The 25,161-nt window shown below is 37.3% G+C and overlaps 1 protein-coding gene across 2 annotated transcripts in view; it reads right to left on the reverse strand.

The window, feature by feature from the left end:
• Positions 1-557: 557 nt before the first annotated feature.
• Positions 558-25,161, reverse strand: part of THEMIS (thymocyte selection associated) — a 172,808-nt gene continuing 148,204 nt past the window's right edge. For both annotated transcript variants that reach the window (XM_029945416.1, XM_029945415.1), the window contains 2 exons: positions 12,949-13,096; positions 558-791 (listed from right to left, as the gene is read on the reverse strand). In XM_029945416.1, the coding sequence (XP_029801276.1) occupies positions 760-791; positions 12,949-13,096 (180 nt within the window). In that variant the 3' untranslated portion in view covers positions 558-759. The remainder of the gene's footprint in view (positions 792-12,948; positions 13,097-25,161) is intronic.

The following is a 25,161-nucleotide window of genomic DNA, read 5'->3' on the forward strand; positions in this document are numbered from 1 at the left end:
TCTAGCAGGAAAACAAGAGAGACCTAATGGAGAACCAGGGGGAGCGGAGGAGGGAGAGAGAGTTGGGGAGAGAGAGGGATGCAAAACTTGAGAGACTATTGAATGCTGAGAATGAACTGAGGGTTGAGGGGGAAGGGGGAGGGGGGAAAAGAGGTGGTGGTGATGGTGGAGGGCACTTGTGGGGAAGAGCACTGGGTGTCGTATGGAAAACAATTTGACAATAAAATATTATGGAAAAATAAAATAAAATAAAATAAAAGAATAAAGATATTAAAAAAATAAATCACTCTCAGATATAATTATTGCTTCAAGTTATTTTTAGCAGGAACGATGATAATTCTAGAAAAATTATAGAAAGAAACCAAATTCTGAAAAACTGAAAATATTTGGTAAGCTTTCAACCTATTTTCAACTGGTTTCACCTGGAAACTGAAATATAAAATTCATTTTCAATTGATTCATGGTTGGCAGGGGAAATAAGAAACACAGAAAGTGTGCACATTAAATAAATATGTCCTGACAATAAAACAATATATACAGACTTTGGCACAACAGGATAGATTATGTGAATTCCATATCATAGGTTTCTCTTTAAGTATTATCTGTTAAAACTTTTAAGGATGTGTTTTTCCTTTGCCATGGCCAGTCAAGTTTCTTCTGAGGTCTGTTGGGGGAATGCTGTTTTTAGCTTGAGGGCTGAGCTTACTTTTCCATTGCAACATTTATGTTCACTGCCCAGGTGGCTTCAGTCGCATCTTATTACTTTTGATGTTTTTTACTTTTGGAGATTTCTAGAAGTAACAAAAAATAAGGATTCATCAGAAATGTGTATTGGAAATAGCCAGGAAAGAAACTTTCAAATATTGTTTGTAGTATACTCACATGTACATATGTTTTTTGGAAAATAATTGGAAGCAAAGTAAGAGGAGGCAAACAAACAAACAAACAAAAAACAACAGCCAAAAAGAAAAACAAAATAAAACAAGGACTAAATATAAGCTCTTCAGGAACAAGATAGATATTTCTATGAGGTAGGAGACAATACTTTAAATTTGTGAAGTGTTTTTCAGCTTATAAAGTGATTTTCTTTGCATTTTAGTTTACAAAAAATGTATTATACAGGTAATGTTAGGTAAAAAACAAAATAAAAAAACTCTGAATCTGCAGTGAAGAGACTTGTCTAGCAATCACATGGCTGTAAGAGACGGAAGCCTGATTGTGCTTGAAGTGTCTGACTGCAGACCCATAACCTTGGCCGTGACACCAGGCCTACAGAATGGAGCCCAAACCTAGGGGAGTCCCAAAGACTAGAGAGGAGGAAAAGAGTGCCTGTAAAATTTAAGCTGAAGGAAAAGTAACGGGTCCCAAGTGTAAACAGAATGATCTACAGCTTCTAGATTGTATCAAGCCCTCAAGTAAAGCAAGCTATACTGCAGATAGGAATTCTGTCTGTGTTCAAGCAAGTCACTTCATTCCTTTCCATTATGGCTTTGGGGAGAATGGGGAATGGGAAGTTTAAAAAACTTCTACTAGCATGCACTATAATGGTCAAGAGGTACAGAAAACATGTCATCTCCTTTACGGTCCAATATCTCCATTGAACTAGTGATCTGTTAAGTGGCCCTGAAGAATAACCCTCTGAGGCTCTTGACTCTGAGCTCTCATTAGCCTAGGACTTCCTCTCTCCCTTCCTTCCTTCCCTTTCTTTTCCTCTCCCTCCTGTCTCCTTCCTTCCCTCTCTTTCTTTTTCCTTTTGTATTTTTCTTCTTTCCATCTCTCCCTGTCACCCCCCCTTCTCTTTTCTCTCCTCCCTTCCTTTCTTCTCCTCCCCCTCCTTCCTCTTCCTTTCTTTTTTAGTTCCTCCCTTCTTCTCTCCCTTCCTCTCTACCTATCTCCCATTCCTTCCTTCCTTCCTTCCTTCCTTCCTTCCTTCCTTCCTTCCTTCCTTCCTGCTACATACTAACTCTATAACTAGCTCTATAACTTTAAGGAAGTTACCTAGCCTTTAGGTGTCATTTCTCATCTTTAAAAAGAGGGGGTAAGGGGTAATAATTCCCATTTTACAGGGTTATGACAAAGATTAAATGAAGTAATACATGTAAACAGTTTTACATCTAACACTAAAGAGGTTTACTGTCTCACCAACTGTTAGCTATTTTTATTACCTGTGTGAAATATAAAGACAATGTATAGTTTTGTGACATCTGAGGAGCTCAAAGACTAACTGAGAAAGAAGAAAGGAGATGTCAAAGCAAAAGGAAGTGGGATTTCTCCACACATCATGCTAATTTCTCTGGAGGTCTCAATTTATGTTCCTGTGTCAACATCTCTCAGTACTAACCGGGAAGGGAGCCTGGGAATAGGGGGTGGGGCGGGGGTAGTCAGTGGCCTAATGAGAGAAAGCCTGGATTCCATGCTCTTCTTGATTTCATTCTGTCTCATCATCTGCCAGTCCCAACTTCTACCTTTAGATTTTTAGGTCTTCATCACATCACAAACAACAATAAAACTACACACTGTCAAATACGCATTATAGATAAAGGAACACAGGTTTTTTAGGCAGTATGCTCAGGTTTAATTCTTACTTCCATCACCAACTATCTTTGTGACTTTATCTGTAAAAAGGGGCAACAACATTATTTCTCCCTCACAGTATTGCTTTTCTTGGGGGGAGTTGGGGGCAAGGGCAAATGAAATCAATATATTGTAGTATAGAGAAAGAGAATCTGAAGAACTAGGTCTAATTCCTGACTCTAAGACTTATAATATGTGTGTCTGGAGGAATCTCTGAATTCCATTTCTCTAATTAAGGAATGAGTGGTGATAGTAATAACTGAATCATAGAGTTGAGGAAATATCAAACAAAATAATGGATCTGCAAGTCTTTGTACAATGTAAAGTGCTACAGAAATATTACCTGTTATTACCATCTCATATTCACATAAAACTATTATAAGCCTGTAGTCTGAAAGTTCAATCTGTCATCTTGACAGTTATTAGTCTCACTCTCCCTTGTCAATAAACTGATTTAAGATAGTACATAGTAAAGCAGAAAAATGGGAGGTGAGGGAATTAGAATAATCAGATTATCTCAGTATAAAATAATAGGATTTAAATAGTCTTAGTTTGGAGGGGACCTTATAAGTTGCTTTTCCCTGACCAATGGGGCATAATCTTCTATTCAGCCCAAGAATGTCCCAAACAGCACCTGTGTTCTTCTGGCCAGTTCAAGTTGACAGAGCAGATTGAATAGAAACAGAGTTCTTTATTGTATTAACTTTTAAGAATCTCAAAATGTACAGGAACTGACTTTCTTTTTTTGAAAATTATTTAGGTTTTAAAATTCAAATTGATTTAAAAGCTTCAGCTCTTTTGGTATTCATCAACCATTCCTTTCGGAAATGTCACAAACTTTAGATGGAGGTGATATTTCTTACACTGAAATGAATATTCACCGATGGATTTTGAATTCACATTTACTTAAATGACCAAATTAACTGAGGGATGTGGAATCATATATACCCCATGGAGATCAAGTCAAACACTTCATCCATAAAAGAACAGATAAACAATGCAGTTTTATTTTGGTTTTCTCTCTAAAAAGTATTCTTTCGAAGTTAACATCTACATCTTTGTAAGAATAGCCTATTACTCAATCCACAAAACAAAGCTTTATATACATAAAACCAGATGAGTTTTTTGAATGAAAAAATTAAGGTGAAATAAAAATGTCCATTTCCTCTTAGTTTAGAGGAATCAAGTTCAAGTTCATCTAAAATTGCTTTATATTATCTTCTAATGCTGATGCTTCCTAAAGAGTGAATTTGAACTACTGCTAGTTACACCCTGCTCATTTTCTCTTTGGGGAACTTTGGGATAAAATCTCCTCAAATTGCTCAAGCTGATGATGAACAAACAGTAGAACATGCAGGAAAGCAAAACTACTTTTTACAGGAGGCAGCTCAACTGTGAAATATGGTTTTCTGGAATCTCCTCTCAACATTTTGATCCATTTATCCATTTTCGTATCTGGATGTATCTTCTACTTTCCTTTCCTTAGGACTTTTTATAATTAAGTTATTGCTTGAGATTGAAATAGCTGCTTAATTCTTCCTGTCATCATATTTCATCATTTTCTAGAGGTGAGTCTTATATTTATACTCCTGGCAACTATTTTTGCACACAAGAAATGTTTCATAGTTGTCACACATTATCCATCAAATACAAAATGGGAATCTGGGGCTCATTTCTTTGTTCAAGAAATATTTATCAAGAGAGCCAGGCATTAAGATTTAAGGATTAAGAATAAGGATAGAGCAAACTGATAAAAATCCCTGCCTCCATGTGGGGAAAGTGACCCCAAGTCAAAATAAAGAAGTAAACTGCATAGTATGTTGGACGGCATAAGGGAGATAGGCAGCCTCAGATAGGAAGGTTTCAATTTTATTTATTTATTAATTTTTTTAGTGTTTATTTGTGAGAGAGAGAAAAAGAGACAGACCATGAGTGGGGAAGGGAAAGAGAGAGGAAGACAGAGTCTGAAGCAGGTTCCAGGCTCTGAGCTGTCAGCACAGAGTCTGATGTGGTGTTTGAACTCATGAACAGCAAGATCATGACCTAAGCCTATTTGGATGCTAGACTTACCTAGCTACCCAGGTGCCCCATGGAAGGTTACAATTTTAAATAAAGTGTTTACAGAGGGATCACTAAGAAGGCAATGGCTAAGGAAAGACCGACAGAAGACAGACCTGAAAGTCATATCACTCTCTGGGGGAAGATTATGCCATTTGGAGAAAACAGTCTGTGTAGACGTTAAGGATGTAGCAAACTTAGAATTTCAGAGAAACAGCTGGGAGGCCAGTGTGACTTAGATAGTGAGAAAGGGGGAGACGTAGAGAAACCATTGGAGGATTTTGACAAAAGGAGTTACATGATCTGACCAAGGTTTTCATACGTGCACTGTTGGCTGCGGGGTTGAGAATGGACAGTATGAGGCAAGGACAGAAGCAGACTGGGGTGCCTGCATGGCTCAGTTGGTTAACTGTCAACTCTTGACTTTGGCTCAGGTCAAGATCTCGTGGCTTCTGGGTTTGAGTCCCACTCTGGGCTCTGCACTAAGAGTGAGGAGGCTGCTTGGTATTCTCTCTCTCTCTCCCTCTGTTTGCCCCTCCCCTGCACATGTGCACTCTCTAAATAAATAAATAAACCTAAAAAAAGAAGCAGCCTGACTAGGTAGAAAGCCAATACAAGAATCTAAACAAGAAATGATGATGCCTTGGATAAGGTTGACAACAGTGAACATGGTAAAAATAAATAGTCCTAGATATTGCTTGAGGATAAAACCAGTAGGATTTGCTGATAAAATGAGTGTAATGAGTGCGAAGAGAAAGGTTTTTCATAATGCTTCCACTGCATCATTTTACAAAGTGTCATACAAAGACTTCTTGCCTCACAGTCACACAGAAAATATATCAAAATAGATTCCTAGTTTCTACCTGAGAACTACTGAATTAAAGTGTTTAGAAAACTTTTATTCTAAACGACCAGAGAGTAAATATTTTAGGCTTTGCATATGGTTTCTGTCAAATTCACTCAACTCTGCAGATAGGGTAAAAAAGCAGCCATGGGCAATATTAAATGAATGAGTGTGGCTGTTGTTGCAATAAAACTTTACATAGACATTGAGATTTGAATTTCATGTAATTTTCATGTAATAAAAAACTTTTTTTCTTAATATTTTTCAAACACTTAAAAATGACATAACAAATATCTTAGCTCATGGGCATACAAAAACAGACAATGGGACAGACTGACCGACTCATTTCCAGCTTGCCCATCTTGTTCTAGAAAGCAGATTTGAAGAATATGTATTTTTTCCCAAGAATATGTATTTTAAGATGTTCATAAAGTGACTGTTTTATGTACAAGAACTTAGAGAATCACCACAATAAATTTTGAAAGTTACTGTCATCTATTCCTTTTTCTTTTGCTTTGCTCATTGATCAGAATAAAATACATTTCTTTAATAAAATGACAACTAGAATTGGTATGAAATAATGGATAAAAGATTCTCATCTGCCAACAAGAAAAATGGTTAGAAAAAAGGAGAAAGGAAATTTAAAATAAGACTGAAAGTTATTTATGAAGATTTTTAGAGAATTAAGGAGAGACTCAAAAGTATATTATTTAGAAGTAAAATCTATAGTTAAAAAAATGCCTTTACCATTAAAAAGGATCAACTGAGGGGTGCCTAGGTGGCTCAGTCGGTTAAGCAGCCAACTTAGGCTCACGTCATGATCTCACACTTAGTAAGTTTGAGCCCCACATCGGGCTCTATGCTGACAGTATGGAGCCTGGAGCTTGCTTTGGATTCTGTGTCTCCCTCCCTCTCTGCCCCTCCCCTGCTCGTGCTCTGTCTCTCTCTCAAAAATAAATAAACATTAAAAAAATTTAAAACAAAGGATCAATTGGTGATTTGTGCATGGTTCCATAATGGTGAAAGGCAGAGGTCATCATAGAGATCCAGGCCTCTGTCCTAAACAAGTGAAGATACTGTCCTCAGTCTTGAGAAAACTATTATTTTGCCATATGGAAGAATATCACGTATTGTAAGTTGAACTGCATGCACATAACTCAGTTGTTAGGTCACAGTTGTTAGACTTTACACCATGACATCTTTTTTCACTTGATTATCTAATGCTTTGATTTCTCTTTTTTTCTAGTGTCACTCTCAAATCATAAGAAATATGGGGAAACAAGAAAAAAATTCATTTATTTAAATGGATCTGTTAGTCATAATCATAGTACAAAAACAATCTCAGCTTATTCTCAGCTTAAAAACTGATTTTGATTTTTCATCTAGATTTCTCAACTTCATCTCTACTTTGGTAGCATATGATTCTCTTCTTTGTCTCAAGATTTAATTCACCAAAGTTTTATTTCTGGTACTGAATCAAATAGAAATTGATAATTTTAAATTGAGAGAAAATAATTTTGGAAAATATAACTCAAATGCAGTGTCCAATCCTAATAGATAGATCTAAAACTATTAGCAAATAGCCTTTGTTTATCTAAAGAATTTACTGGTGAAAAAAGCAACAAGTTTCCAAGTGTTTAGCAAGCATTATGAAATCTATATGAGTGGAAATGAGAAGAGAAAGGAAATGGAGAGGAAGACAAGACTTCAAGCACGCTATCTCAATAATCCGTCTTGGTCTAACACTCCTGACTCCTAACAGCTGGAAGATATATTTCTTTAAATCTCTAACAGATTCTTTGGTAAAGTCACATGAGACATGGCTAAATATGATGCCACAGCAATCCATACAGTGCTAAATAAAGGCTGTTGACCGACCCTATAATAATAATTTTTTAGTGTCTACTCTGTGCCAGTGTCATTCACAATTTCATGTGAGGCAGGTGTTTTTATGATCATTTTACAGATAAGGAAACAAAATCACAAGAAAATGTGACATTCATTGAAATAAGAGTTCAGCCTTGGATCTGTCTGGTTGCAAAGCCTGCATATTTCCCTCTACACCCCACCATCTCGCAAAATGTTTCCCCAGTGGTTAATGTTGCTGCAGAGAGAATGAAGTGAGAAGAAAAGAAAAGAAAAAAGTTGCTTTGCCTAGAGAACTGTTTTTCCCTTTCAATATGGTATATGATTTTGCTTTTACAATTAACATTCTGCTGATGAGATCTCCCATTGGTGAAGGCTGACGAGTCAGATTTTCTGTGAAGAGCAAGCACTGCAGGAAATAAATTAATCTCTAGGGAAGAAGAGGGGCGAGGCTGTCAGTACCCACACAACTGCCTAATAAGAAATGATATTTCAAAACTGTTGAAAGAATGAAATGACTGCGGGTTCTCCTTCCAGCATATTCTTAAACATTTAAACCTTCTGAGAAGAGGGAAATGGGTTGCTATAAAATGAAAAGCAATCATACAACATTTTACTTTAGGTTGTCAGTACTTCCAAAGTCAGATAGTATTCCCTGGAATTGTCAGAGAAATCATACCGGTGTCATTGTTTTGTTTATATCATGAAAAATCTGCATTGATATTAAACAGAAGGATGAATGATATGCCGGAATTTTTGATTACCAGTTTGAAATTACAGGAACAAAACAGATGAACATAGGGGAAGGGAGGGAAAAACAAGATAAAAACAGAGAGCGGGCAAACCATAAGAGACTCCTAAATACAAAGAATACACTGAGGATTGCTGGAGGGGAGGTGGGTGGGGGATGGGCTAGATGGGGGACGGGCAGTAAAGAGGGCACTTGTTGGGATGAGTACTGGGTATTATATGTAAGTGATGAATTACTGGGTTCTACTTCTGAAACTGTTATTACACTATGTGTTAATTAACTTGAATGTAAATAAAATTAAAAAAGATAAGCAGGTAGGTCTCTTTCATGGAAGAATGAATGAATGAATAAATAAATAAATAAAATTGTCCAATATTTTATAGAACAGATTTTCCAGTCTTTGGAATAAGGGTAATTATTATGCTTAGAATTACACACTATTTCCAATAATACTGAATTGCTGAAGTGTTCCTTTATCAAAACTGAGAAACAGGAATATGGTTTATGATATCTAAACTACTATCTCTCGATGGCATGTTTTCAGCCGTTCTTCAGTCAAGGTCTTTAATACAGAATATCAGCCTCCTCTAACTTTCAAGGTAGTCCTGATGGAGATCTCCTCATGTTTCATTTCTCATAACACAAGCAAATTCTAAACATTGAGAATCTAAAGATTAAACGTTAAGGTTGAATTAAAGGCCAGTATAAAAATTTCTTTATTTTCCAATAAATCCATTCTTCATCTGTAGCTTCTACCTTGACCTCAGTGATGAGTTTTTCCATGGAGCTTGTTTTCTCTCCCCTGTTTAATTGACCACAATATGTGGGTTCCTCCATGTGGTGAATCACTTCTATGTGACTTTTGCTTAAAGACGGCCAAAGCTGCATGCCCTATGATATCACAATAGGCCACAGAATCTCATGCTTGCGGAATTGACAGGGCACAGAGATTACCTGGTGTACCACCTCTTTTGGTAAGGGAGCTCTAACTCAGAAAAATGAAATGGTCTGTGAAGAAATCACAAGACATCTGGGTGTGGCAGAGATGGAACTAGACCTTGGGAAACCTGCTTTTTGTTTTCTGACCTAGGGATCTTCTCACTCCTTGACAAGTTGAATTTATGGAGGATGAGTTTGGCATGAATTTAATCTAAAGATGGAGGAATATTTAGAAGAACATAACTGAAGCTTCTAAAGAAAGGAAATTCCATTAGATAGCTTTGGTCAGGAAAGTATAGAATTTGCTCAGTAAAGCACATTTATGTAGGGCAAAAACAAATAGGCATATTTAAAAGATTACCCTTTCTGGTAAACAGTGCAGTTTTTAGAGAGACACATAAGGAGGGAATCTTTGTTCAGCCAGTCAGATCACAAGCAATCTCTGCGATTAATGAGTTGACCTACATAATAAGCTAGATCCTTTTCACAACTAAATGATCATCTTCTGATACCAAATGACTTTGCCCTTGGCTGAAGGAAGCCACCTTACCCACAGTCCTGTTCCCTTCTCCTGAGCTGCTGTATCCAATGACTTATAAAGACCTGGCCCCCGCACCCCACGAACAGCCACACCAGCCGCAGGGCTTCCGGTGGGAACAGCTAAGGTCTCTGTTGTGACTGTATTATGATTCAACTTCCCCTTTGCCCAGATCTGCCTTTGTTTCCTGCCTTGGTGGTGTTCCTGAGAGCACTCCCAATAAACGTTCCACATTCAAGTCCACCCAGGGAACTAGATATGAAACAAATAGCTTAAAACAAACATTTGCACTTAACACATGTTGCCTACCAAAAATAGCACTTTAACTGAATAAACAGTGAAGTCCTGTGCTCTTCCTGAGTGACTGCAGCTGACCTAAGGCGGGGAAGATGTCCATTAGGGAGGGTCAGGGCTTTCCTGTCTCTGCAAAATCGCACTCTATCTTGGACGCAGAGGAGTCAGTGTCTCATCTCCAAAGAAGGCTTCCAATTGACTTCCATGCCCATGGGATTCAGAGGGGCCATGAATTTCCCAGGAGGAAACAGTCTTCAAAGAAAAAAGTGCAAGCAGAAACTCAGAAACCACAAGAGCCACAGCAGGTGGTCACAGCCAGCACTTTGCAGAAGACACTATCTGGAAGGAAAGTTTCTTAGCGACCAACTCGTAAGGATGAAAAAGTTAGTTGTAACAGCTGTGATTCGATTGGAGTTTATTATGTCCTATACCAACCTTAACCCATTTTATCTGTCTCCAAAATAGCCTATGGTGTAGCCCTATTAGTAACCTAATTTTACAAATAAAGAGATAGAGACATTAACAAATTGCTCATGGTATACAGCTAGCAAGTGGGAGCCAAGATTTAAACCCAACAGTCTGAGTTCAGACTCCAAAGGTTAACCACTTAATCATCCCACTTTCAGAGAGCTGTTCTTTTCATAATTTATGGACAAAACGATGTACAGGCTTAATAACAAAGTTCTAAAATAGGACGTGGGCATTGCCAAGCTGCCAAGCAGCCAAAGTGAATCAAGGACCCACAGAAGAAGGTCATGCAGGAGGCTGGGGGAAACGTTCACATGGGTTGCTTGCGGAAGAGGAGCCAGGCCTGACAGCACGGATCCTGAGGTACAATTTATTGCTCCTTCGGCCGCAGTAGCACAGCCTCTCCTCCCACGATGTGCATTCAGCCGTTCACAGTGAATCTTCTCATTATTGACGTTCAATTCTAAAATAAAGAATTCCTTCTAGTACAGTGATTAGATACATATTTGAATTGGTTCCAGTTCCTCTAACTGGAAGACCAAATTTGGGTGTCCAAAAGGGGCAAACCGGGAGAAGCAGCACCTCTGTCTTCATAAGATTTTTGCTTTGGTTTTTGTTTTTGTCTGTGATGTGCTACAAAGACTCTATAACTGCCACGCTTGCCTAAGGGAATTTAGGAAATTACTGACTTCTATTGAAGCACTAAAAAGAGGGGAAAGTTCAGAAAGGGTGTCATTTGCTTGTCCTGATCTCTGTGGTGGTTCCTGAATACTGAGAGATGAGCTATCTGTGGTCTGCTGTAAATGTTAAATAGAGATCCAGTGAATCATTTCTTTTCTTTCCTTTCCTTTTCTCTTCTCTTCTCTTCTCTTCTCTTCTCTTCTCTTCTCTTCTCTTTTTTCTTTTTCTTTTCTCTTTTCTTTTCTTCCTTCCTTCCTTCCTTCCTTCCTTCCTTCCCTCCTTCCTTCTGTTCTTTCATTCTTTTGTTCTTTCTTTCTTTTTTGCCAAATAGACATATACTATATTACAGAAGATAAAAATGAAGTTTGAAGAATTACATTTCTGTTTTACCTAACTCTGGCATTTTTACATACAGAATTGTCATACACTCGAATTCATGCCGAAGACAGCTTATTCTGTAATTGATTGTAATTACAAATGGGAACGCAAGTGAAGGTATTCCTAGAGAAGCGGACTAACAATTTCTAAATAAATGTGTGTTGAAAGTAACCCAAGTAAGGAGAAGTCATTTTACTCTTTTTAAATAAAGTTAGGAGTCTCACTTGCTTAAAACCACGACTTTAATTCCAGGTTCTTCCTTTTTCTTAAGCTATCACTTTGAGGCAATAAGTTCACAGCAGGTGCTCTCTAGGTCTGTGACATACCCTGCACGATTCACTCGGGGTGCAAAGCTGGGCTGCCCAGTGCCACCCCAGGAAGAGGCACACACAGGGGTAGATCAGATACGTTTTCCTATGATTGAAACGAAAACTTTGATCTCAGGAATTTTGTTATCTGGTACTTCTTAGGATCCTTAATCTTAAGGGGAAAAACGTTTTCAGTGAATTAATAATGACTTGAGACTCAATACATTGCAGCAATATTCATTGCAGTAGTTGTTCCTTTTATAGTCACGCTTGATTAGTATTTGAAATTTGCAGGAATTGCAATATGCATGGTTTTCAAAGCCCTTTACAGAATTTCATTTTTATCACTCGGCAAGAGTCAATGAAAAGGCAATAAGAAAAGCTCTATGGGATATTTTTATAGGAGTGTCAAAAGCCAGTAAGCTAACTACATGAAAGAACCCAGACTGTACAGACAAAGTTTGAGCAGAAACACTTCAGAGACTTTATATCTAGTATTTTGACTTTTACATGCCCTTGGAGGAAAAAAGGAGCACTAGCTACAAAACCAAATAAGGAGGGGAAAGGAACAAACCATATGCTTAAGAATAATTACGGTTCCATTTTCCTACAAACGAAATGTGAAGTTTCAAAGATAAAGCGTAATAGAAATTGAGCTGCTTTGGTATGTCTAAAATATTGCCAAGAAAGAAAATTCTCATTTCCCTTGCTAACTCATCACAGATTTCTACAATATGGAACTTAGTCGAAAGCTATCAACTTCTCGACAAGTCCGTTTGCTCTTGTTTTGCTTTCAGTAGAGATGAAAAATATCAGATCATCATCCCTAGAAACAGAACTCTCATAATTCACATATACAGTAGGTTACTTCTTTGACACATCTTCAAATTAAAGACATCACAGTTGCTATAACCTCTTCTCAAGCCATTAATTATTCTTGTTCATCCTAGCAGAAATTTAAAAATATTATTGTCATGATAATACAAACAATCTTAAAATGCATCCTTGGCCGTGAGAGCCATAAATGAAGAGAATAAAATAAAAAATAAAAAAGGACAATGAACAGACTTATTATTGTGAGTGTCTAATATTATGCTGCACTTAAAACTATACCTCAATGAGATCTGCAGTTCAGGCAGTCACTTTGATGGAGCCCATACATATTCCAAGGAAAGTGGTAGTAAGAATCTGTAAATTGTGCGTTTTGTCATGTGGGCAACTAAAACCAGTGTTGTGTGGCTTAACTGACCTGTGGTTACACTGGTGGCTTGCATGACAGTTGTCCCACTCTTGCTTTTCTCTTTCTCCAGATCGGCCACGTCAGTTTGACAACCAGCTGGTACTTTTGGATCCAGGCCAGCTTGATTTGAGTCCAGTTTTTTGTCTACATGGAGACACTGAAATGACATGGGCCAGAATGATTGATTTCACAAGTAAATTATCAGTCCAAAATAAATGCTTCCCAGAGATATGATAAGAACAAACATTTATCGTATGGCAAGTTATGTTTATATATCTGAGTCAGAGCATTCAAAATGTCAAAGTGAGTTACAAATTACATTTTCATCAATATATTTTGGTAATCTAAGTGTGGAGTTGCTGAGGCAATCTAAGTAAGTAAAATAAGAAGTCATCTGAGACTCAGAAAATCATCTTCAAATCTTATTTGCGTATATCATGTTTTTTCTTATGAAGCTTATATTTCTCATTTAAAGCGTTTTCACTCAGTTTTCATTCTTACAGTTAAAGCATTTCATTATGTATTACATAATTACATATTGTATAATAAAGAGCAGGTTTCATTTCTGCATTGTCTGTAGCCTTTATATAAAACAAATCATAACACCTACTTTAACTCACATTTTTGTCAGCATTATGCAAACTTGACAAAGCTTTTCTACTCAATTTAAGGTCATGATTCATCTTAACAATGAATTACTAAGGCACAACATCAGTGGACCCTAAAACACGTCTCACATATAAGAGATGTCACAGTATTTGATGTTACACTGACATATTGTGTGCTTTAAAGGAATCACCAGATAGGAGCAAAAATTAGAGACCTAAACTGAACTTTCAGCACTTTGCTTCATACCCAAATTCAGACTAGAAGGTTTTCAGTTTAAATATGGTTACATAATATTCAAAGCTCCATAGAGTCAAAATTGGCCAGTCAACTTTGGCCACCCATACTAAGCATTTTGGTTCATGAAAGGATAGGATAATGAAAAATTTTCCATAAGTTCCTCCTGTAAACTGTGTACAGTATTAAATTTACTAAAAACTTCATCAAAAGCCCACAGTAAAGGCTTTTAAAGCTTGGAAAGGGCCAGTAAGGAATTTAGAGTCCATCATGATTAAATAATTTACCCAAATAAACAGAATGAATGGCACCAACCCTCAGGGATATGTCTTCCAATTGTTCGTCCACTGCTCTTCACACTGTCTACAATCCATTTGCTCATTTATCCATTCAATGTGGTGACTGGTCACATTGATGGCCCGAACTCTTCACCCCTCTCTGTATCCATGTCCTCTCCATGTTATTTTGCTATGCCCTTCTACTCTGACTTTTGACTTGTCCATGTGACTTCTTCTGGATCAACAGGATATTGACACGTGTGACACAGAGACTTGAAAGATACTTGCACAATTCACTTTGCTCATTCTTGTCCTTTCACTACTCCATGAAGGAATGCCTAGAATGGCCTACTGGGAGTTGAGCGGGACAGGGAGTAAATTCAGATTACCCCAGTCATCAGAGCTGAGACAACCAACAGTTAGTAGAACCTCAGGTATTTGGGTGAACCAGCCTCGATCAGGTCAGCTGAATTCCACAGTTTCAGGGACTAAATAAATGTGCTTTTGGCTGTATGCATTAGGTTTGCTGGTGAGTATGCAGCATTGTGTGGCCATAGATAAATGACATATCCAACAACAATTTATCTACAGAATCCCAGATACTGAGTGCAGTATGAGAATACAAATGTAAATGTAACATAGTTTCAGACTTTAAATTATTCCAACATAATTTCTTAAATTGTTTAAGTGGAGAATTAAGTGTGGTAAGTCATTTGTAGATAATTCTCAAATTCCTTCTCTAATAACAAGAGATGGGATCCAGGTGATACTATGCGGGGCAACTCAAAAATCAGCATTTGAATGTTAGTACTGCCTAAAATGAAACCACTGCTCCTGTTTGTATTTGACTTATCCACAGCCCACAAAAATTTAAGTCAGTATGAACTTTTAAATTTATTTTCAGGCTTGATACATAGTTTGTATTAGCACATAGGGCCGAAAAGAAGCAGACTAAACTAGCATTTAAATATTTTTGATATTAGTTGCCATTGGAAAATATATTATTTCAAATTATTAGATGACTATTAAATTATAGTTTTTCAGTATTGAGCAATAAACTAGATTAAAAAAAGAAATGTAGCTTCTTGCTTTTTCATTCCAAATTCAATTGACAATATTAAACTAATGGGAGGAGAAAATATAAGAATTCATGCAAATTATGTGAATTATAACATAATCCAGACTTCAAAGAAGAAACACAGAACTTAAATAAATTTCTTTAACCTGAAACCTGTAACATGAAAGACTGAGCAGATCGATGCTGACCGTTGGATCACAATGGGTCAAGTATTGCACAGGCCTGGTGCATCTTGGTGCAAATCTCCGGCAATTGAGTATGTTATACATGCATTAGCACTTCAATAATTAAGAACCCCAGTTTGCTAAAGATAGTCCCCACACTGGGGTCTTCTCTAGTGGATTCATGTCAAGTTCTTCAATTTCTCCTTTACTTTACTTGTTACAGCCGGGTTCCTATTCCCTTGTCCTAATGTAAAGGAAGTTAGATGTCTCTTAAGCTACTGATCCTGCTATGTTTTCCCAACCTTGTTTACTTAAAGTCAGTCCTTCCCTCTGGTTCCCTGGTTTTTCAAACCACCCACAGGTATTGATTTTCTGCTTCAAAAGAATCCTCACAATGCTCCATTCTTCACTGACCAACTGCCTTCCATTAAGCATCAATCTCCCTCTTTCTCTTCTTTCTTATCTTTCAGATTCTCTCAGGGCCTTCAGAACTTTGCTCCATAGTTTGCAATTTTCACTACATATTCAACTTTCTTTTAGAACATTGTTTTTACCTCCCTACCTTGACTAAAATTCCATTCTCCATTGAGGATGGCACTTCAGTAGAAGCAAATGAAGTTGGCTGCTTATTCCTCCACACTCTGGATACCCTCAGGTTGATTTTCTTGCCCATAGTACTATCCATTGCATTTTTACCTCCTTGCTAAAAATCCCTGCTGCTTTGATGTTTCTGCCAGCTAGGTAGGTATCATCTCTCTTCTTCTTGGTATCACCCATCTATCAAACTCTAGTCACAATCCATCCTTCATAAAAAAGGATTGGATTGTCATCTTTCCTTCCAGCCTCATGAACCTGGACGATGTTCACATCTTCACAGATATTCTATTCAACACCCTGACTGGATCTCCTTATTATGCATGAACTTTTTATTTCTCATCCTTAGGCTTTCATTCCCAGAGACACACCTGAAACTTGTCATAACCACCTTTTACACCTCCAAAATCACTAATTGTCTTCCTCACTCACCTGATCTCTGATCCTTTATTATCTGTACTCAAGCCAAACACCCATCTCTATTACTGCTTTTTCCACCAGGACAATTCTTGGACCTCATTGGAACCTGGACTCCATTGATCCTTCTACTTTCTCTCTATCCATTAGCATCCAAGGCTTAGTTCCCTTTTTTCTCTACACAGCACCCATCTCTGTTTGAAAACTTCCATCTGTCAGACTTGATCTTGCTTTAGCCCTCAGCAGCACTTGACATGTCTAGTTACTCTCTTTCTTTGCTTTACAGTCCCTAATACCACCCTGACCACTTGCTCTTAGTCCCCTTTGCTGTTTCAACCTTTCTTACATGCACATTGACTGTTAAGACTTTTCTCAAAGTTTTGTTATGGATCAAGCTGTCTTTGTACCATCTAGATAATTCCAATGATCGTGTGGCTCAATTTACTGTCTATGTGCCTATGAGTCCAGAAGTGAGGGGAGATTTGAGATGGCCAAGGGCTTCAGTGCCATGATAAGTATTCTGGATGCCAATTCTAATGTGCTTTAGCTTTACAACTCCACCACTAGTTCTTCCTGTCTTAAGGCTTGGATCTTAGAACATTCTTCACAAATTCTTCCTTTTTAATGTATTAAGTTTCAAGTTTCTGCAAGATACCTCCCACCATAGCCTTTAGCCAGCACCTTTGTTTCCTAGGCTTTGAGTACCTTGTAGTTCTACTGTGATGCAGTTTTCAGAATATAATTAAATACTACATGATTTAAAGTCTAATGTTTATCTCTCTGGTTAAAATACAAACCCATGAGAATAAGGACTATGACTGTCTTATTCATGGTTCTTAGTTCTTATGTCAGTGTTTTAAATATAGTGGGTATTACATAACCACATACTAAATTAGTGGAGAAATGCATGAACAAATATAGACTTAATTTTTATGATCTTTTCTTTGGCCAGCCTGTCAATGGCTACTCTATAGTTACATGTTCATATGTTACAAGGGATATCCAGTCACTTTGGACAGTAATCCTTATTATACATTTGAAAGGAACTCATTTTTAACTTGTTTTATCCATAAAAAATACATATTGCAAATTCTATGCTTTTCAATAAATTCACTGTTGTATATCACTGAAAACATTATAGTTATACAGTGTCCCAAATATTTCTGTGGCTCAATTTAGATTGGTTACTATCTATGAAAACAATAAATCAAGGGATAGTTATATTAGGGAAATAGAGAACTTAGTGTGTACACACTGTGGCCCCATATTCTCTAGGCATGAGATTGTGACCCGACAATAATGGAAGAAATAAAACTCTGTCAGGCACTGCTTCAATGATGTCAATCAAACCTTCCACCTGAAAATCAGGTCCAGAGGAAAATGAGAAAAATAAAATGTGTGCAAAGAATGGAGAGGAACGCAGATAAATTCGAACTGGCATGCACCAGGCCTTCATGACCACATTAGAGTTGTAGTTTAAAAATAAATCCTGTTTATTTTGTATAATTTCCCCTTAACTTGTCATTAGAAATGAGTCATTATAATCCTGTCTGCTAATATAAAACAACTGTTAAATTATTTTTCATGTTATTCTTGGCTTGTAGTTTGTATATTGCTTTTAGTGGTCCTGCTAAAAGCAATGATCCAATTACAAGACACTGAATCCTTTTCTCATGAACAAAGAAAATAACAAATTAATATTGCCCAAGAAAGGATTTTCTTTCTTCAAATCCATCTTTCATCTCACCCAAGGCCGTGTTGTCAGGGAAAAAATCATCCTCTTCTACACAATTCATTGAGATTCTCCACTCATAATTACATTCCTCCATATCCCTTCTCCCCAAGGGCGAGGTTCACTTTTCTTTAGAGAGTCACATAAGGCCTGTCTCAGCCCAGGGACTAAACATCATTCACATTTTAAACAACACGAGGTATCCCAGATAACGTACTTTACTTTTTACAAAAAATCAATCACTCTCCTAACAGACTAAAAAAGGGTCCTTGTTCTCTGCTTATATAAACTGTTCCTTTCCACTGCCTGTACTTTTCCACTTCAGAAAAGTGAATACAAGGGATATGGGACATTTCAAGTCGTATTTGGGAAGAAATTTCCCATTAACTAACTTTCTTCCTCAGAATTAAATTACGCTTAAAACAAGAACAATAGTGACAGTAATTCAGAAACTATACCTTAGAATAAAGAAATGAAGTTCCAAATCCAATCATAAGAAACACAGGTTTGCATATTCAAATTATCTTTCCAGGAGAACATGTAATCCTCTATGCCATCTGTCTTCTAGTGTGTGTGTGTGTGTGTGTGTGTGTGTGTGTGTGTGTGTGTATCTATGTTTTCTTTTTTGTTTGTTATATGGTTGAATCACCATAAATAATTTAGAAGATTATTAAGCAGTTTAACAAAACTAATAAATTTCTCCAGTACATTAAAAAGACCCAACTAAATGGAGGCAAATGTTTGGTTTTTCTGAGGAACATATTTAAACAAGCAAAAATATGAACTGAAAAATAATTTAAAGTTGATCATATAAACAGTCCTCTCTTTTAGACAATATCTGAGGTTTCATAGAATTATCCATCCATACTAGTAATCTGCCTTTTTACACAGAATATGTTCTTTTATATGTAAATATATATACATATGTGTACATATGTGTGTATACATATGTATAAATATATATGTACATAATTTTGAGAGACAGAACAAGAGGGGGCATGTGTGTGCAGGCGAGTGAGGGAGGATTAGAATCTCAAGTAGGCTCTCAAAGCAGATCCCAATGTGGGGCTCAATGTGGATCTCACGGATCCATGAACCATGAGATCATGACCGGAGCCGAAATCAAGAGTGGGATGCTCAGCTGACCGACCAGAATATGTTCTTTATACTGACTACACGAGCATCCTTTTGAGCTTGTTCCACCTAATCCCACCAAACCATCTTTGAGAACTTTCCTGTCCCTTGCAGCCCAAGGTTGTTTGCAGGGGATGTGACCACAGCTATGGTTGGTAGGCCTCATTTCATCAGCCCGGCAGAAGCCCACTGCCACTTCTCCCACTCATCCAGAGTTCCAGGCTGTGGCCCTCCCGTGTGAGACTCTTTGCTGGCATCCTTTACCCTCACAAGTGTTTTCCCCCTCAACCGTATAAATGAGACCATTCTTCAAATGAGACCATGCTGGTTGGGCTCTGAGATGGCAGCTAACTGGGCATCTCAGCAGCAACAAGTGCGTGCACGTGGCTTGACGCTTAGGCACTCTTGCCCCAAATGTGGTTAACAAGTGGGATAGATCTGTCTCTCCTTTACCTGCTGCAAGTATCACCAGAAGTTCAAGACATTTAAAAGAGCTGAGGTTTTCTATCTGCCCTGACCTTGATCTTGGGTCAGAGAAGAGGCAATTGGCCCGTGCAAAAGAAATATGGTTGTATCTGCTTCCCTAGCTGCTCTGATTAAAAAAGAAATGACAGCTTTCCATCACAGCCCTTCAAGAACTTCCTCTACCTGCTGAACTTCCTGGGACCGGATCCAAGAAAACAAATCTCTGCTGGAACTATTGAAGGTCTTATCATGCATCATATATCAAAGATGTACCAAGTTCCCTAGGAAGGAAATCCTTCATTTACCTTAAGACTACTCGAAACCTTAAATTTCAAAGACATCTTTCCAGAACATAGTATGTATTACAGAAGATATTATCAGTATTAATATATTTCAGTTGCATCTTCCCGCTGAAAACGGAGAACTAGACCATTTGACATCTAGAAGTCCTACCATCCTGATTTGGCCACCCTCTTGAGGAAAATCAAGTACTAGCTCACAAGTGCAGGAGGAACACAATATAATCACAGACTTTGTTTGATTTAAACAAGTTTAAGAATTTTCCTTTAGAGGACTCAGGGTAAAGAACCTCTTCACACCCTTCTGTCAAGCTCAGTTCAATCTACTTCTTGCTGTTCTAATCTTCTATAATTTTAGTCAAAAATAAGATGGACACTCAAAGCAAGGCTTAACCAATATATCTTCACTTTAAAATGAGGCCAGAAGAGACAGCTAATCTGCATATTTGTTAATCTTAAGGAGATAAATGAGAAGTCCAGCTACCCTCAAAAATGTTAGCCATATCACTACAGATAATGAACAAGCATGCAAAAGGGTTTGCTATTTTAGAGCTGGTATGCCAAGTGCATTTCCTACAAAAGACCAATGTTCGCTTACTTTTAATGTTGATCCATGGACACTGGAAATAACTCTGTATGTAAATACATTTCTTCTTTCTTTCTATTTGCCTTCCTGCAAATTTTAAAATTATTCATTCACAGGGCTATTGTTAATAACTTTCAAGCTCCCATTTTAATTGGAAAGTCATAACCCTTAGACTCTGTGGGGGTAATCTGTGGCCCAAAGGACAGGAAAATTAATCTTGGTTTAAATCACAGACACAGGAATTACAGTAGAATAAAGTATGTGACATTTTTTGTTTAGATTAGTTTTCAGTGGAATTGACTTTTAATTGGCAGACGTATGAGTAGCATTTGAAAAGTGTCCAGCAGAGTAACACTAGCTACAGATGGCACATGGGACCTGCAGTATACCATATAGTAGTTCTGTATCCAGGAAAAGTATCCTACATTCACTTATTAAAAACTACATTTGAAATCATTTTAACCTTCTGAGTGTTAAAACACAGTGTTCCGTATAAGTCTTTGAAAGGTATCCACCCTGGCAGCCTGATGTAAAACACTGCTGTATTAATTATTTGAGCTAGAAATGATTTTGGTGAGTATGATTCTCCTATTTCTTTAAGCATTCACATTACATGAAATGTTAATGGCATGCTTGCCACTGAAAAATTAAGATGTAAAAATGTCATGCCATTGTGATCTAGTGTCTGACATACGATGTAGTCCTTGAAGGTTGTTTCTCACCTTCTCACTTCAGCTCAAGCCTGGACACATTTTCTTGAAACTCTCTCCCACGAAGGCTGTCCTTTTGACGTCTTCCTACCCATACACCCTGCTCCCCATGCCCTTTGTAAAACACCGGTCTGGTACTACCATTCAACACCTTCGCTAAACTTCTACAGAAACCCGGCTTGACTCTTCAGTCATCTCCAGGATCCTCGCCCACTTTCGTTATAATGCGTTATTCAGCTCCTGGCCTTCTCTTCTCCATTCCTCTGCCAACATGACATCAGAGAACCTTAATGTGCACACTCTGTGGAACTTTTTTCCTACTCTTTTTTAGCCTCTTGTAAATACAATCAGAACTTGTACCTCATTGTCCCTCAGAATTCCTCCATCATCAAGATCTTGGATTTTAATAATCCAAGATAATCTATTAACACTGTTCATCCTTCTCAATCTTCAATTCGTTTCTGCCTGTCAGCCTCTTTGTCTCACATGTCTCCCTATTCAAGGGGTCCCTGGAGCTTCCTTGCCATCATTTTTCTCATTGTAGTTATAAGAGCCTACTTTCCATTCTATTCTTGTTGCCAATCTTCCAAAGGTTGCTTATTGCTGGTAATTTTTTTTTAAAGGCTTATGATTTTCCTATTTGTCTCTAACAAATTTATGGTTCCTGGTGATATCTATGTCCTCCAGTTTGCCCAGTTATCTGCAAATCTCTATTTCAGTCCCCGGTAAGGGGTACATAGATGGTATTTCAAAATTTTTCCTTTTTTAGCAAGCTCACAGTCACACCCTGCTGTTTCTCAGCCTTAGAAAGTTATTTGATCATGTAATTCATTGAGATTGTGGCTATCTGAAATCAATTTTCACAGCTTTCCTTGTCTTAGAAATTGATTTGATCTTTCTTATGAAGAATCCTTTTTCTTTCTAAAGTCAGGACCTCCTCCTTTTACTGTGACACTTCCCCCACTTTCCTCTTTGACTTAATCAATTATTCTTCCCTCTTACATTCTCTGACTCTGCCTCTCCATTGTCCCATTCATTTTCTGCCAAACTTTAGTAAGCATAATCAATTCTTAGTGCTCTTTTTTTTTCTCCCTCCCACTCACTTATCATCTGGGTATTTACTGAGTGGAATCTTGTTTCTGTTCTTACCACTTGATTAAAAATATTTTCACCAATAGCCTTTTATCCACCAGTCATAAATCTCATGGACTTTTCTCAGACCTCGTGATTCCTGAGCTTTCTTTGCACATAACTCTGGTAACCATCTCATCATTTTCCTTTATTTACTTATTTATTTAACTTATTTTTTTACTCATTTAATTTTTTTAATTTAGTTTTTAATTTACAACCAAGTTAGTTATCATATAACACAACACTGATTTCAGGAGTAGATTCCTTGATGCCCCTTACTCATTTAGCCCATCCCCATACTGTAACCCCTACAGTAACACTCTATTTGTTCTCCATATTGAAATCTCTTATGTTTTGTCCTCCTTCTTGTTTTTATATTATATTTGCTTCTCTTATGTTCATCTGTTTCGTACCTTAAAGTCCTCATTTGAGTGAAGTTATATGACATTTGTCTTTCTCTGACTAATTTTGCTTAGCATAATATCCTCTAGTTCCATCTATGTAGTTGCAAAGGCAAGATTTCATTATTTTTGATTGCTGAGTAATACTCCGTTGTATACATATACCACATATTCTTTATCCATTCATCAGTCGATGGACATTTGGGCTCTTTCCATACTTTGGCTATTGTTGATAGTTTATATCAATAAACATTGGGGTTCATGTGCCCCTTTGAAATAGCATATCTATAGCCCTTGGATAGCCAGTCATGCAATTGCTGGGTCACAGGGTAGTTCTATTTTTAATTTTTTGAGGAACCTCCATTCTGTTTTCCAGAGTGACTGCTCCAGTTTGCATTCCCCCAGCAGTGCAAAAGAGATCCTCTTTCTCCAAATCCTTGCCAGCATCTGTTGTTGCTGGAGGTGTTAATGTTAGCCATTCTGACAGGTGTGGGGTGGTAGCTCATTGTGGTTTTGATTTGTATTTCCCTGATGAGTGATGTTGAGCATCATTTCATGTGTCTATTGGCCATCTGGATGTCTTCTTTGGAGAAGTGTCTATTTATGTCTTTAGCCCATTTCTTCACTGAATTATTTGTTTTTTGGGTGTTGAGTTTGATATGTTCTTTATAGATTTTGGATACTAACCCTTTATCTGATATGCCATTTGCAAATATCTTCTCCCATTCCATCGGTTGCCTTTTAGCATTGCTCATTATTTCTTTCACTGAGCAGAAATTTTTTATTTTGATGAGGTCCCAATAGTTCATTTTGCTTTTGTTTCCCTTGCCTCTGGAGATGTGTTGAGTAGGAAGCTGCTGTGGCCAAGGTCAAAGAAATTCTTGCCTTCTTTCTCCTTGAGGACTTTGATGGCTTCCTGTCTTACATTTAGGTCTTTCATTCATGTTTAGTTTATTTTTGTGTATGGTGTAAGAAAGAGGTCCAGCTTCATTTTTCTGCATGTTGCTGTCCAGTTTTCCCAGCACCACCTGCTGAAGAGACTGTCTTTATTCCATTGGATATTCCTTCCTGCTTTATCGAAGATTAGTTGGCCATATTTTTGGATCCATTTCTGGCTTCTCTATTCTGTTCCATTGATCTACATGTCTGTTTTTGTGCCAGTACCATACCGTCTTGATGAATCTAAGTAACTCCTACCCATATCTAGAAATAGAAGATTAATAGGCCCCCCAGCAGCTCTGTCAGGTCTCATCCAGTCACATTTCCAATCCCTCTTCCCCAGAGCTAACTAGTATCCTGACCTCTAATATCATAGGTTAGTTTTCTCTCTTGTGTGGCTTTAGATACTTTAAATCATAAAGTACATTCTTTTTTGTGTCTGGCTTCTTTCGTTTGGAAAGGAAGTTTCCCATACAATGGAGCATTCCATTGTATGAATGTACCAAAATTTGTTTATCTGCTCTACTAACTGAAGACCATGAGTTGTTTCCAATTTTAGCTATTATAAAAAATACTGCTATGAATATTTCTATACATGTATATATACATTTCTTCACATATGCAGATGCTTCTATAGGCATCTGATTGTGTCAACGGGGGTATGTATGCCCAGCTTTAGATCCCATGAAATGGTTTCCAGAATATGTTCTCACAAGGAGTATACAAAGTTCCAGTTTCTCCATACTCTTGCTACACTTTGGTATTGTTAGCCTTCTTATTTTATCATTTTATGATTCTATAGTATTATGTCATTGTGGTTCCCAGATGACAAAATTAAATAGTTTTTCAGTGTTTTATTGGTCATTATGAAATACCTATTTTGTAAAGTAACTATTCAAGTATTTTGCCCATTTTCTCTATTGCGCTGTCTATATTTTTGTCATTAATTAGTAGAAGTTCTTTATATATCTGAATACAAGGCCTTTTTAGTATCCTTACCTATTCTGCAAATAAGCTTCTCCACTCTGTAGCTTACCTTTTCACTTTCTTAATGGTGTATGTAGTGGTATAATCTTTAAATGATGGGGCTTTTTTAGTAAAAAATACTTGTCCATTTTGTGAGATTTGATTTTGCTTCAAGTAGAAAATACCATTTCCAAACAACTTGACCAGGCTCATTGAATCTACAACATAGTATAATACTCTCAAACGAAGTGTGCCTAGTTAGGGTCTCCTTCTCAGAGATACTCTCTGGAAATAAAAACAAGATCCAGTGGCCAGAACTTCTCTATATTTTCAGTTAACTATGATCATCAACAGCTGCTAATACCAACAAAACAAAAGCATATGTATATATTCACACACACATATATATACACATATATATACATACATATGTAGATATGTGTGTGTGTGTGTGTGTGTGTGTATATATATATATATATATATAT

The sequence above is a fragment of the Suricata suricatta genome, chromosome 7, assembly GCF_006229205.1.
Source record: "Suricata suricatta isolate VVHF042 chromosome 7, meerkat_22Aug2017_6uvM2_HiC, whole genome shotgun sequence".
NCBI classification, from domain to species: domain Eukaryota; kingdom Metazoa; phylum Chordata; class Mammalia; order Carnivora; family Herpestidae; genus Suricata; species Suricata suricatta.